The 16141-nt window shown below is 33.0% G+C and overlaps 1 protein-coding gene across 1 annotated transcript; it reads left to right on the top strand.

The window, feature by feature from the left end:
- The first annotated feature begins 10177 nt into the window (after positions 1-10177).
- On the top strand, positions 10178-15829 carry LOC132300182 (peptide methionine sulfoxide reductase B5-like). Its single transcript, XM_059797165.1, has 3 exons — positions 10178-10623; positions 15003-15159; positions 15269-15829. Exons 1-3 carry the CDS (start codon positions 10304-10306, stop codon positions 15431-15433), a joined length of 642 nt encoding a protein of 213 aa, XP_059653148.1. The 5' UTR covers positions 10178-10303; the 3' UTR covers positions 15434-15829.
- Positions 15830-16141: the final 312 nt, after the last annotated feature.

Here is a 16141-nt window from a genome sequence, read left to right as displayed (position 1 = left end):
TTGAAGCCTAGGGTTTAAAAACCCATTTCCTGTAAAAGTAACTTCACCATATGATCAGGGAAAATTTTTTTTTAAAAATTCACTATATGTGTCTGTAATTCTGTTCTTTCAATCATCATCATCATCTTTTATAGCAAATTCACATCCTGATTCAAATCAACCCTAAGATCATTGTTCTTCGCCGAACTCAAGACCGATTCCTTGCTTGCAATTTATAGGTTCGTTCTCAGCGTATGATGTTGTCAATGGAGAAAGACAACGTCCATTACTGTAATACCCCGATATTTTAAAGAATTTATCTATTGAAATTAATTATTTTTATTTTATTTTTAAATAATTTATTTGATTTAATTTGAATTAATTGCGTTTATTTTAATTTTTAATTAATTTGTTTTATTGAGTGCTTAGATTAATTGTTTTATTGTATTTATATTTCGTGAATTATTGATATGATGATTGTTGTGTGCGTGCTTAATTATTGATTGAATTGTTGGCGTGTTGATTTTATTAGTATGGTGTGACTTGGTTGTAATTTATTGTTTTGTTTATGTGGTTAGTGTAATTAGTTTTTAGTTTTTTATTTAAGTGTTAATTTAATTATTTGGTTTATTTAAATTAATTGGATTTTAGCTTAAGGGAAGTTAGACCAAAAGATGTGGTCTTGGGCTTATATGAAGGCTTATTGGGTTAATTAATAAAGGTCCATGGTTATTTAATTATTTAAATGATCATTTTTGTTTTAATTATAAATATATATAAATATAATTAATTAATAATTGTTGAAAGATATATATTTATTGATGTATATAGGTATATATAATTTAATTAACCAATGGGTTAATTATGAAAGGTATATATATATACATGTAATATAATATATGCTTATAGATATATATTATTTAAAGATTATTATTTTATTTGAGAGTCCTAGTCGGAATAGGATTTGGATTTTTATGTGTACAAATATACACATAAGGCTTTAGGGTTAAAGGTTAACACGTTAGAAAAAAATAAGAGAGGTAGGGAGAGAGAATAAGAGAAGGCCGACAAAGAGGAGGCCGGATCAGAGAAAGAGGATGCTGGAATTAGAAGAAACAATTAAAACTTAAAGCATCGGTTTCGTTTCGAAATCTTCAGGCGAGTTCTTTTCTAACTTTCCTCTTAGATTTCATAAGGATTTCACCTTGAGTATCAAAATTTAAGATTAAATTTATTGATTAAATGATGGTTAAAACGGAATATTTAAAATATGAATTATTATAATTTATTTTTGGAATTTTAGATTTTTATTGTTGTATATATGTGTTGCATATATTTTAAAAGTCAATTTTATAGGTTGATATGTGTCCCAAGAGGCTTAATTAGGGTTTCTATATTTTCTGGAATTTTTTTTAAAATTTTCTGGAATTTTCTGATATTTTTCTGGTATTTTTGGAAATTTATTAGAATTTATTTTTCTATATTTATTGGAAATATATATATATATATATATATATATATATATATATATATATATATATATATACTGTCTGTTTATATTTGTATAAGTGGCGTACAGCGTAACAATAGGGTTAGAATTCAGGAGTAACAATAGGATTTTAATCTAGTGTTAGACGGACCATATTATCATGGTGCACACAGTAATCTAGCCCATTGGAGTATTTAAATATATGTGGATTGATTGGGTGTAGTACAAGTTCATGGAGATTCAGTGTACCACAAGTCTGAGCCATAGATGTGAATTGATTGCATAGAGAACGGATTTAGTGCAGCGCGGGCGTATGGAGAACCATGAAGCTGCGAGAAAAGATCTGGTGCGGCGCGCACGATCAGAGTTGATATAGCGTTGAATCAGAGTGTGCCACGTGTCAGAACCTTAGTCTTTAATCCAGTGCGGACGCGCTCACAGTGTCGATTGAGCTCAGCCTATTAGTTTGCTTGTTGTGTTACTCGAAATTGAAATGGTCATAACTTAGTCATCTTAAATCCAAATTAGGTCATTCTTGAGCTCAAATTTAACGATTTTTCATCCTCTTTCCAATGGTACTAATTTCGTTATCGGATTCCCATCATATTAGGAGATATTTATGTTTTAGTGAAACGGTGTCCAAAAATTATTTACCGAGATGGAGTATTTATGGGAAACTATTTCTGACGAGATTTAGTAACATTTAAATTAAGTAAATATAATTAAATTAATGTATTGTTATGAAAGGAAATATATATATATATATATATATATAATATTATTTATATATATGTATATATGGTTTAATTGTTTAGGATAAGGATGGAGGGATGTGTGTGTGTGTATATATATATATATATATGATTTAAATAATCAAATATTATTATGAATTGTATTATACATATTTACATATTATATAATACATGTGTGTGTCTATATATATATATATCATTTAAGATGATTAATATAAATTATTCTTATTTGGTATATCTGGATAGGCTGGTTATTAAAGTAATGTTATGCTTATGAAATGCATGAGATGTTTATGTGTGATTTAGTTCATCGTTAAGTTTAAAGTTGGTACATGGTTGAATTGTAGGCATGGATGAGTTGTCAGAGGCTTAAATATATGGCTTAAATATATGTATGAATAAAACACATACATTGGAAGCATGGATGAGTTGCTAATTAAAAGTATAAATATATATACATAAGGAGGCATGGTTAAGTTGCCAATATATAAATAAATATATTTATAATGGCATGGTTGATTTGCCAAAGTGTAATTATATTGTTGTGTTTTAGATGATTAAAATATTATCTATAGTTATTGTATGTATATGTTGGATTAGGATTAGATATTATTAAATTAGAATAGTCTAATACTTACAGATTAGTGTATTATCTTATGCATATTAATAAAATAATACTGGTAGAGATATGGATGATTTGTCAAAGCTTAGATTTTGGATATGTGATGTAAATAATTAAAATCATTATCGAATTTTGGGATTAAATATAATATTCTTTTTATTATAATTTATTGTTTAAATGATTAAACAATTGACTAGGATGGTGTTAAGGTTCAAGGAGTTTCTTTTTAAAATAAATGGTAGATTGGTTTAAGAATGATAATTATTTTAATAATTATTTAATAGGTATGGAAATTTAATAAACCTATTAATGGATGTGATTAGTATAGTCTATATAATTATATATAGATATGTATATCGTGCTTTATTAAAGTTAAAACTTTATTAGGTTTGATTTTGATCAGAGATGATCTACTTATTGGTTTTCAGAGGCCTGGTAGAGTGAACTTGCTCGTAGGGTTTAATCCACGATTTATTTTTCAGGTTATTAGAAGTTCAAGTCTCAAGGTTGAGGATCCGCAGCTGGAGGACTTATCTATTCTTTCTATTTTATTTCAAAGTAGGATATTATTACTTCAGTATTATTTATGGATTTATGGATAACGGATTTTGGTTAAGAGGTCCTTGAGTTACGGATTTCCGAGTTGTAACCATTGATAAGTTATTAATGAAAATTTTTATTCCTTAGTTTTCTATAGCGTATTATTTATTCTTTTTATTTCATTTTATACTCTGTACTTGTTTGAAATACTTTAATTGTTTTGATATACCCTGTTTTTGTGCGCGGACTTGATCAACCCGTGTTTCGAAATTAGGGGATATCACAATTACCAACATCACCGTCAATGGAGAGAGACTCATCACGCACCAAATCCGATCAACCCCAATTTACAACCTGTTTTAAATTGGAACCCATTTTGATATTCTGATGGTATTACTCTACACTTTTCCCTCATCGATCTCTTCCAATTTCTTGTTGGCGCCAAGAAATACTAGTGAGGAGGTGGAGAGACAGAGGAGGGGCGGTGATGGTCGGATGGACATGGCTACCACCAGTGGATAGAGAGAGAAAGAGAAAGAGTCATCTGGATATGAAAATTTGAGAGGGAATTGCTGAAAATCGATGTTGAACAAGAGGAATTGCTGAGACTGAAAGTTAGAGCTTCGAATTTTGGGATTCTCTGGTACGAATGGGATATATATATATATATATATATATATATATATATATATATATATATATATATATAGTCTTTAACTATTGTTATAAAGGTATATATGATATTTTATATTTGGGTAAAGTGCACTAAACTCCCCTGAAGTATGAACCAATTGCAATAAACCCTCCTGAAGTAAGTAAAACCCCCTTAAAGTACGATTGTGTTGCACACAAAGATAATCCGCCTGCAGCCGTTAACGGAAAAAGGAAATGACCGTTTAGCCCTTACTTTGAAGAGCGTCGTTTTAGTTCTATTTTGCTGTTGATGGCTATATAATATGAGAACCAATAAAGATGCGACACCTAACCTTATCAATAACATCACCCAGCAACATTTGATGGCGCCAAACATATTCCATCGCAATCAACAATCTGTTTTCGTTGCTCTCAGTTCTTGGTTCTCAATTGTATTTGACAAAATTATGGCCATTGAATGTGAATTATATATACAAATATATATATACATATACATCCCTCATATCTCTCCAACGACCTTCATCATCCCGTCCATGGCTGCCACATCCACGGTCTGTCCATGGTTGTCGCCACTACTACTCTCTCTCCCCCACAAAGAATATTCTTCCCTCATAACCACTTCCACTGCCCACGGCCGCCACCATACCCGCCCTATCTCCAACCCACCTCTCTCTCTTTTTTTTTTTCTCTCTCGTTGTCCTCCAACTCAAGCGATGACAAAAACTTCGAAGAGGTGGAAAATCATTCAACGAAGATTTGCTTTTGTTGACAAGATCGATCCAAAGAACTCCAATCCGACGCGAAAGATGTAGCAACGACCGTTGAAGCCTAGGGTTTGAAAACCCATTTCCTGTAAAAGTAACTTCACTATATGATCAGGGGAAATTTTTTTTAAAAAATCCACCATATGTGTCTGTAATTCTGTTCCTTCAATCATCATCATCTTTATAACAAATTCACATCCTGATTCAAATCAACCCTAAGATCATTGTTCTTCGCTGAACTCAAGACCGATTCCTTGCTTGCAATTTATAGGTTCGTTCTCAGCGTATGATGTTGTCAATGGAGAAAGACAATGTCCATTACCAACATCACCGTCAATGGAGAGAGACTCATCACGCACCAAATCCGATCAACCCCAATTTACAACCTGTTTTAAATTGGAACCCATTTTGATATTCTGATGGTATTACTCTACCCTTTTCCCTCATCAATCTCTTCCAATTTCTTGTTGGCGCCAAGAAATACTAGTGAGGAGGTGGAGAGACAGAGGAGGGGCAGTGATGGTCGGATGGACATGGCTACCATGAGTGGATAGAAAGAGAGAAAGAGAGAGTCACCAGGATATGAAAATTTGAGTGGGAATTGCTAAAAATCAATGCTGAACAAGAGGAATTGCTGAGACTGAAAGTTAGAGCTTCGAATTTTGGGATTCTCTGGTACGAATGGGATATATATATATATATATATATATATATATATATATATATATATATATATATATATAGTCTTTAACTGTTGTTATAAGGGTATATATGATATTTTATATTTGGGTAAAGTGCACTAAACTCCCCTGAAGTATGAACCAATTGCAATAGACCCCCCTGAAGTAAGTAAAACCCCCTTAAAGTACGATTGTGTTGCACACAAAGATAAGCTGTCTGCAGCCGTTAACGGAAAAAAGAAATGACCGTTTAGCCCTTACTTTGAAGAGCGTCGTTTTAGTTCTATTTTGCTGTTGATGGCTATATAATATGAGAACCAATAAATATGCGACACCTAACCTTATCAATAACATCACCCAGCAACATTTGATGGCGCCAAACGTATTCCATCGCAATCAACAATCTGTTTTCGTTGATCTCAGTTCTTGGTTCTCAATTGTATTTGACAAAATTATGGCCATTGAATGTGAATTATATATACAAATATATATATACATATACATCCCTCATATCTCTCCAACGACCTTCACCATCCCTCGTATCTCTCCAAAGCTTTGGTTTGCTTTGCGACATAATTTATGATTGGATTACTGCAAATAATGGGTTTGTTCTATTTGTACTGTTCTTTCTTAAATCAAATAGTTTGTGTCTGAGTTTCTTCCTTCAGATTTTTTGTTGAACACCTTTTTTTTTTTTTTTTTTTTCAAGCTTTGATGAAACTCAATTGCTGATGGTTTGTTAATCGGATTGGTGGCTCACTCTTTGGAGAAACAATGTGTGTGAATGTAAGTTTGTTGGTTGGCAGTGAGTCATCTTTGTTTGTTATCCATATTACTTTTGGGAGGCGTTTCGGCTAGGGAAATTTGGTTGAAGAAGGGGTAAGAGGGGGATGATGATGATGGTTGGAAGCCTTTTAATTACTTTCCTACCTTCCCCAAGTAAGATACCAGACCTCGAACCCTGTCCAAAGAGTGAAATAGACTCCAAACCCAAACAAGTTTGCAAGGATTGAAACTTAATTTGTTACTTTTGCATGAGAGAGAAGAAGAGGAGTGGGAAAGGAGGGAGGAGGATAGCTGCTTCACTCCAGGTCTGTCTTAATCCTTCCAAAAGGGGAGGAAAGGAGGAAGGAAGCATCTTTTAGTTTTTTTTTTATTTACATCTATATCCTTCTAAAAAGCCTTCTTTTTAATTTTGGAATGGAATAGCGATCAAATTGCGCCCCTTCCTTCCTTGTTTCCTTCCTACTCAACCAAACAACATGACAAAAACGCACCCTCCTTTCTCTAGCCCTCCAACATTCCCTTCCAATGTTTTTGTACGAAACAGAACATAAGTATAAGCTTGTTGCCCTCCTACTTCTGGTTCTTTTCAATCTTCCATATTGAATGGAATATTTTCTTCTGGGCTCGACCCTTGTGACATTGGAAGTGATTAAATTACTCGCATATTGACCTTGTAACATGTTTGGAGAATGAAGCCCATTGCTTCACCTGGGGCTTCCACAAATAACTTGATCTCTACCCCATGATTGGCCACCTCACAAACAACACCTTGCATAGGAAATTAAAGAAAAACAATCGAAGGCAGAGTAGTACACCTCTGAACCTGCATCTGAAGAATAAATATGAATTCTATGCCATAGCCACCTGAAAAGATAGACACTTTAGGACAAAACTAAGAAAAATTACCTAAGACTAAACAATAGAAGCTGATAAATTTACTATATTTTTTCCAAGTAAAATTTATAAGTTTTATTATTATAAATTAAAATGGTCATATTTCAAAGCATTTGAAATGAATGGAGAAGTCCAATTCAAAGCTTAAACCTGATTTGAATATTCAATTTTAGTGAGACCCATTTCAATGTGATTTTTTTAATCCTTTTCTAATGCCTTTGTTTGTAATTTCTATAGATCTTTTTTTCTAATTTTATTTAACTTATTTTTGATCCAAAAGTGGCAACATAAGAGAAAGAGCTAGTGAGCTGTGTATTGATAAGGACATGGAATAAATATATATATTTTTTCATCTATCCATAACCATAATAACAAATGCAATTGCTCATCTATATTCATTCAATCAAAACAACTATAAATTTCAATTCGACATGGTTGATATGCAAATTCAAGTCTTTGTAGAGGCAATTTCAACACCTGTATTCAATAAAGTAATTCCTAAAACGCATACTTTCGATTTTTACTCAATTTTGTAAGCATGAATTTATCAAGAATTTTAAAAAGATAAAAATAAATTCTCAGCAATTTAAAAAACGCTCTTTTAATTTGTCCTTGGGAATTTAATTTTGAAAAAGCACATTGTGTCATTAACTAATCATAAAAACGAAATGACATTTTTACAAAATCATTCATTCCTGTATAATTAAAATCATTTAGTAAAAACGTTGAATTAGGATCCTCTTCAATGATTACTAATTTTTGTTAGTGCATTTAGTAAATAACAATTAATTTTCATGTGGCACAGTATTGTTTACTAAATATACACATTAATTTTAGTAAAACTAATCCAAATAAATTAGAATCCCCTTCACTTATTATCGATTTACGTTTGAATAACAAACAATTTTCATGTGATACAATAGTGTTCACCAAATATACAAATTGAATTTAGTAAAAATGTACCCAGATAAATTAGAATCCTCTTAACTTATTATTGATTTACATTAGCGTATTCACTGAATAACAATTTATAAAATGCTGTCCTGATTTTTTTGTTTTTTTGTTTTTTTTTTTTTTTTCTAAAAAAAATGTAAGTGATACTATCCAAATGTGTTGTTTATATATAAATGTGTGAAGTCAACCCAATTAATTTTGGATATGTTATCTTGATGATAACAAGATATTTGGATCACTCCTATTGCTGAGTTTCTCCTTTGATAATTTTAATTGTAAAGTTTTGATTATCATTTCTTCACAAATCTGAAACTTATTTTTTAATTTTTTTTGTTGTAAAGTTTTGATTATCATTTCTTCACAAATCTGGACTTATTCTTCAATTTTTTTTTTTGTTTTATTTCAATATTTGTACGTCTGCGCCAAGACCCCAAAAGGACATAAACCCATAAAGAATGACCATCAAACCCTAAACAAATTCACTGTGTGTACTAATGCTCACTCTCAATCTAAACATTCCAACCAGATCAAAACCTCAATTTCAACCTCAACTAACCATCAAACCCTAAACAAAGGAACTCTCTTTACCTAATAATGTTCACTCTCAATCTGAACATTCCAACCAGATCAAAACCTCAATTTCCCCAAAAACCTCAACCAACCCATCAACAAAAACCTCAAATGGCGCTAAGGGTTCATCTCCTCTCCCCCCAAATCCCCTCACAAACCCTAAAATCCCAAACCCATCGTCCTTTCCCCTCCACAACCCTCCAAACCCACACCCCCAAGATCCAAATCTCATGCGCCAACAGCATCAGTGATGCAGAGCTGGCATCAGATTTGGCCACAGAAATTGAAAAGATGAGCACCCATTTGGTGCAGAGAGAGGAGGCCATGAAGAAGAGCAGACAAATCTTGTTCACAGAGCTGTGTCAGTACATGGGTTCGAATTCTGAGGAAGTGAAGAAGACATGGAAGAAGATGAGTGAAGAAGACAAGTGGGTTTTGGCCAAGGGATTGTTTCGGATTGGGGTGTCAATTTTCATCCATTGTCTGCTAGGTCTGTCAAAGATATGGTTGAGGAACACTTGGTTGAAGACAACCCATCTTTGAGTTCTTCACTGTTTTTCCCTAATTTGAAGAAAATGATGGGGTTTTCACAAAGCAAATGAAGGGTGAGAGAAATTTATGTGGGTGTGTTGTGGTTGGAAATTGAGATAGGTGATATAATTGTCATTTGTTCTCAATTGGAGAGACTTCAATTTGGGGTTTCAAATTTGAAAAATCTACTTTTTTTATGAGAAGTTGCAGATAGGTTGATAAATTATTAAAAAATGTGGAGATATTGGTTAATTTTGATGAATTTGGGGAGAATAACTTGCTTTGAATGATTCTTTTTATTTATTTATTTATTTTTATTTAACTGGTAAATTTTGAAAGATTATTTGCTCATGAAATCCAACAGAGAGCAGCTTTTCCAAGTTGGTGCGTCTCCAATAATTTAAATTATTTATTAAGTTGTTAAATTTTTTTAAAAAAAGGTCTCTCGAAATTTATTTGTTTTTATTAAGGATTTCCAGGTAAAAATGTTGAGGTTCAGGCTGAACGCACAAGGAATGTATGAGGAATATTTGTATCTATATATATATGTATATATCAAAAAAGAAAAAAGAAAAAGTGGACAAAAGGGAGGAGTGTAAAAAGTGAAGTGACATCATTGCTTTTCATCCAAACTTTGTGAATATTTGTTTGTGTTATAGAGTGAGGGATTTTAATTTCTATAAAATACAGTAAAATAAAATTAAAATTAAAATTCTTCATCAAAACTAGAATGTCTCGTTAATTTTCTTGGGTTGCACCTTACCAAAAAAAACATAAAAGAGCGACACATTCTCTTTTTGAGTGTCTCTTTTATCTTTTGTAGATTCTCATTCATGTCCAAAAATAACAATAATAAAAAAAAAAATGAAAGGAAAAAAGAAAATGAAATTGAGAAAAACCGAAAGAAAAAAAAAAAAAAAAATAGAAAACTATTGAGAGGTAAAAGTTGGATGTATTAGTTAAAATGTTAACATGAAGAAGATAGAACAGTAGAGCCACGAACTGTCCACGGAGGATGAATTGTTGACAACATTATCTGGCGATTGAATTGGTCTCCACACTATACACAATTCAATAGTTTATCTGAGATGGGCTCTCAGATTTTCAAAATCTCACCATTCACTTCTTGTAGAACCCTAATTTTCAATCCCACCCCCGTCTCTCGATTATTGGCAATTTCAATACCCAACAGTCTCTGCAAAACCCAATTCATACACCAGACCTCAAAACCCATCAATCACAAAATTTCATCATCTGGGTTTGGTGGGTTGTCTCTCCGGACTAAGAGAAGCTTCAGAGGTGGGATTGTAGCTATGGCCGCATCTGGTCCGGTTCAGAAATCAGATGAGGATTGGCGTGCGGTTCTCTCTCCCGAGCAGTTTCGAATTCTGAGGCAGAAAGGAACAGAGTATGCTTCTGTATATGTATATGTATATATATATATATATGTCTATATTTGTTTGTTTGTATATAAATAAGGCCTTGGTTTGCTTTGCGACATAATTGATTAGATTACTGCAAATAATGGGTTTGTTCTATTTGTACTGTTCTTTCTTAAATCAAATAGTTTGTGTCTGAGTTTCTTCCTTCAGATTTTTTGTTGAACACCTTTGTTAATAATTGTTGACTATTGGATTCATGAGTTGTCTATTTGAGAAACACGTTTTAAGTATAAGTTTGTCTTTAGGTGGTTTATTTGTTATTTCCTCTCTTCTGTTTTTTTTTTTTTTTAATTTTTTTATCTTTCTTTCTTTTCTTTCCATCTTTATATTTCAAGCCTTGATGAAACCCAATTGCTGATGGTTTGTTAATCGGATTGGTGGCTGGCTCACTCTTTGGAGAAACAATGTGTGTGAATCATTCACAGTGAATGTAAAGTTCGTTGGTTGGCAGTGAGTCATCTTTGTTTGTTATGCATATTAATTTTGGGAGGCGTTTCGGGTAAGGAAAATTGGTTGAAGATGGGTTAGAGGGGGGTTGATGATGGATGAAAATCTTTTGATTACTTTGTTACCTTCTCCAAGTAAGATACCAGACCTCGAACCTTGTCCAAAGAGTGGAAGTACAAATAGACTCCAAATCCAAACAAGCTTGTAAGGATTGGAACTTAATTTGTTACTTTTGCATGACAGAGAAGAAAAGGAGTGGGAAAGGATAGCCGCTTCACTCCAGGTCTGTCTTAATCCTTCCAAAAGGGGAGGAAAGGAGGAAGAAAGCATCTTCTTCTTTTTTACCATCTATATCCTTCTAAAAAGCCTTCTTTTTAATTTTGGAATGGAATAGCAATCAAATTGCGCCCCTTCCTTCCTTGTTTCCTTCCTACTCAACCAAACAACACTAGGAAAACACACCCTCCTTTCTCTAGCCCTCCAACATTCCCTTTCAAAGTTTTTGTACGAAACAGAACATAAGTATAAGGTGGTGTTTGATAAAACTGAAAATTATGCACTGAAAATCTTAAGTATTGAATCTTAAACTTTGAAATTTTAAGTGCTGAATATATTAATTTGAAAATCCGTTTGATAATATTGTACTTTTAAATACTGAATTTCTTAAGATTGTTTGTTATATACAAAAGCTGAAGTCTGAAAGTTGTACAGATTACATTTTTGCCCTCAATATATGGTACTCATACCAATTTTATATTTATAATATCAAAATATTAATAAAATAACCACATTAATTCACTCAATGAAATATATCAATTTAATTAGGAATAATAATGTCAAATAATCATAAAAAAATAAAATTCTTATCTAGAAATAGAATTATATTATATAAATAATTGATGAAAATTTAAAATATTTAAATTTTGGATTACATAACATTTATGTAGGATATCGAAAAATGTGCTATAAAGATTAAAGAAAGTAAAATTGAAAATATATGGGTTTGGATTACATAATATTTGTTAAATTGTTATGTAGGATACTTAAAAAGGTGTTACAAAAATTAAAGAAAGTAAAATTTAAAATTTATTGATTTTTTATTACATAATATTTTTGTATGGTATTGAAAAGGGTGTTATAAAGAAAGTACGTGAAAAAAAATTCTTATCCAAGAATAGAATTCTATTATATAAATAAGTGATTGGGACAAAGCCCATATCCATTTGCGATAATCTTTAGATGAAATAACAAAAGAATTCCAAAACAAGATTCCATGGTGCATGATGTTTGCCGATGATATCGTGCTTTTGGATATCTCTAAGGAGAATTTAGCAATAAAACTAGAAACGTGGAGAAATGTTTTAGAATCAAAAGGGTTGATAATTAGTCAAACTAAAACCTAGTTAAGGAATGCAAATTTAATAAAGATTGGAACATTAATAATATAATGATAGCACTTCAAAACAAAAGGATTACTCAAAACTACCACTTTTGGTATCTAGAATTGATAATACAAATGGATGGAAAGATAGTGATGAAACTAGTAGAATTGGGGTGGGTAGGACAAAATGGAGACATGCTAGTGGGATTTTATGTGATAAAAAAATAACACATAAGCTAAAAGGAAAATTCTATACGATTGTTATTAGACCAACTATGTTGTGTGCCCTAAAAAAGAAACAAGAACAACGCCGTTATGTAGTTGAAATGAGAATGTTAAGATGGATGAGTCGAGTGACTAGAAGAGATAGGATCACTAATGAAAGTGTGAGAGGAAAATTAGGTGTAGCTCCCATTGGTGAGAAAAATCGAGAAAGTAGACTCAGATGATTTGGTCAATATCGGAGACGTAGTGACGCGCTTGTCAAACGAGGAAAATAGTTGTAATAGAAGGTAAGAGACGGAGAGGGAGGCCAAAAATAACATGGGATGAGGTTATTAAAAATGTTCTGAAAAAGTTAAATATAGTAAGTGAATTGGCATGTAATAGAAAATTTGGAAAGAGAGAATTCATATGGGCGACCCAATTCATGTGTGATTAAGGCAAGGATGAGTAAGAAGTCGAACATAGTTTAGTTACTGGCTCAAGAGATGGACTATATTGCATGACCTATTTTAAATGCATGAGGTTTCTGTGTTTAAATCGATGACCCTGAATATAGAGAATGGGTTATATATATTTTACATGTCAGGTAATTCAATTTCATTATGTAATTGGTCATAAAACAATATTAGGTATTATGTTTCTTTTGAAAACTATATGTTACATTAATATACCATTTTACTCATAAAAGATGAATATTAAAAGAATATGAATATTTAATTGTTCTCCCCTGTCCTTGGGTTTTTGGCTTTTGAAAATCTGATGCTTAGGCACATACCCACACGTATAGAGCCTGTGTGATATAGGTGGATGCTTTTTGTCATTTCTTTATAGACTAGGGTCTTGAGTCTTCCACCCCCCACCTTCTATCCCCTTTTTATCTCTGCATTCTGAAAATGAATGTGGTTTGAGTTGAGCATATGTTTTTTATTGAGGTTTTCAGGATGTTATCGATAATCTTGTGAAAAATTGTAGGAATTATGCAATAAATCAATAGGATCTGATATACCGTCAAGATATCTCCATTATTGCTAGAAATCACATGATAAGTTACCGAAATCAGGTCATGCCTATATTGAGTTCATATTGGATTAAGAAATTTGATTTCTTCCTCTGTTCTATGAGTAAAAGTACATAATGCCTGACGCGATAAGTTACATATAGGGAAGAATTTGGATACCAAGCGGCTAGAGGAGGAAGGAAAAAGTGGAGGTTGTATGTGAAATCCAATTTAAGAGCTCCTACTGGATTTTCTGACGATGTGAGTAGAGATTATCAGTTCAGGAACAAGAGTCCAGAGTCTAGACCATTTATTTTTAAATAAAAGTTAAAGAAGAACGAAGCATCAAATGCATTGATGTGCTGATCTATTTCGGTGAATTTATAGCTTCCATCGAAGTTATACAGCTTGAATATACTGATAAGCATAAAACAGTGCCATGACATATGCAGGCAACGATGTATATGGGAAGACAACATCATACCTCCCTTGCCAAACTTTCGTCTAAGCAAAGGTTAAAAAATTTCTTCCAGTAATAACTGAGTTAGACCCTAAAATATAAGTTCATGGTAGACTAAATAGGTAAGGCCATTCTTTGTTTCTCTCTCTGTCTGCTTCCTTCCTTCGATTGCCCTCTTTGATGTAAAGTATGAAATCTTGAAATTTCGCTAATTATTTGTCTTCAGAGACGTGAGAAGAGAGCCAAAAAACTGAAAAGGAAGTTGGATAAAATGTATCCTCTGGAATGAATGTACCAACTATCCAATGAATGAATGATGGAATTCCTTCCCACTCACACTGGTTCTTCTATTGAAGAGTTTCCCCTTCTTATGTCAGGTGGGGCGTATGTAATAGTGGATCCTAGATAGAACGCAGAGCGCCATTCCCGGCTGGGAGGGAAGAGATAAAGTACCCCACTTACTTTTTCTGTCCATGTCTAGAAAAAAAGCTCCACTGCTGGATGTGATAGGACTGCAATCTCAATCATCCACATATACTCTTCTATTATTACTAGAACATTTTTTTTACAACTGTAGTTGTTATCTCATATTATTAAATATCAAGCGCTGTTTCATCCCGCAGGAAGTAAAGAAAAGAAATGAACAATGTGGAATCTTATGGTGGTTGTGTTGAATTGGCCATTGTAAGATTTAAATGTTTGTTGCATCTTTGTTTGATGCCTTGGAGATTAAAATGAGATTCATCAAACCCTTTTTTGTTCTAAATAACTCTTGCTGAAACAGCCAAACCTTGTCGTTTCTTACCTGGTTATATATAATTTGCTGTATGTACAGGTACCCAGGCACGGGAGAGTATGACAAGTTCTTTGGTGAGGGAGTCTACAACTGTGCAGGATGCGGTACTCCTCTCTACAGGTCCACTACTAAATTTAACTCTGGATGTGGATGGCCAGCTTTCTATGAGGGTCTCCCCGGAGCAATAAATCGCACCGTGAGCATGCTTTTCTATTTTACTTGTCCAACTTCTTTATCTCATCTTAAAAGTACCTTCTTGTATTAATTTTGCTTTTATAGTTAATGACATTCTTTTGTGCTCTCAGGCGGACCCAGATGGAATGAGGATTGAAATTACGTGTGCCGCTTGTGGTGGGCATCTAGGTCATGTATTTAAAGGTGAAGGGTTCCCTACTCCAACGAATGAACGTCATTGTGTTAATAGTATTTCACTCAAGTTTCTTCCTGCAGAATCTTCTCCTTCTCAGTGAAGGTTACGGTAATGGTATCTTCATTCTTTCTGTCTAGAACTTGGTAATGTCCTTGGAATAAGACTGATACTGTGGGGTTTCCTGGTATGGGTTGAATTATAGGTTTGTCACCTTGCTGGTCTAGATTACAGTAGAATTTTGTGAATGTCCCTTATTTAATGCCTCCTAGTGCAGCTAATGCTTGCTCAGCAACCTTACTAATAAGGGGGTTCTGCTTACCATTGTCATTTTCTTCTGTCAAGTTTCAAATTCTTGTATAATATTAAAAAAGTGCTTACTGTGTCTTGTTTGTATGTTCTCTCGTAAAAAAAAATATCGGAAGGATGAAGACGATTTTAGGAGGTATGAATAAAGTTATGGTATTAATGCGGGTATTTTTAGTGGTAAATCATGAATTGTTTCTAGCATGAGAATCACAGCCACCTTATGCTACTATTGGGATAGAGAAATCAAGGCTTCAATGAAGGTCCTCTGCATTTTAAGCTTGGTTGTCGTCGTTGTCATTGTGGGGCTTGAAGGGTTGATGGGGCCGGACTAGGGGTGGCAATTGGGTGGGTTTGGACGGGTTTTGAATTGGTTGGGTATGAATGGGTCAGTAACCCATTCTCAACCCGCAAATGGTGAGTGATGAACCAAAACAGAGTACCCAAAAAAAGACCAACATATTAAACAATTTTTTTGTGATCCAAGGTTTGTGGATTTTAAAAC

Source organism: Cornus florida, unplaced genomic scaffold (assembly GCF_030987335.1).
Source record: "Cornus florida cultivar Cherokee Brave unplaced genomic scaffold, ASM3098733v1 CherokeeBrave_3.0.0_Hap2_Chr03, whole genome shotgun sequence".
NCBI classification, from domain to species: Eukaryota; Viridiplantae; Streptophyta; class Magnoliopsida; order Cornales; family Cornaceae; genus Cornus; species Cornus florida.
The sequence above is the reverse complement of the archived record's forward strand: the minus strand, read 5'-3'. Positions and strand labels throughout refer to the sequence as shown.

What these genes read in the sequence shown, in the direction of transcription:
- LOC132300182 (XM_059797165.1), top strand. Translation starts at nt 10,304, where the DNA reads ATGGGCTCTCAGATTTTCAAAATCTCACCATTCACTTCTTGTAGAACC. An exon ending in CTGAGGCAGAAAGGAACAGA is followed by an intron (nt 10,624 to 15,002) that starts GTATGCTTCTGT and finishes CTGTATGTACAG; the next exon opens with GTACCCAGGCACGGGAGAGT. An exon ending in CCGGAGCAATAAATCGCACC is followed by an intron (nt 15,160 to 15,268) that starts GTGAGCATGCTT and finishes TTGTGCTCTCAG; the next exon opens with GCGGACCCAGATGGAATGAG.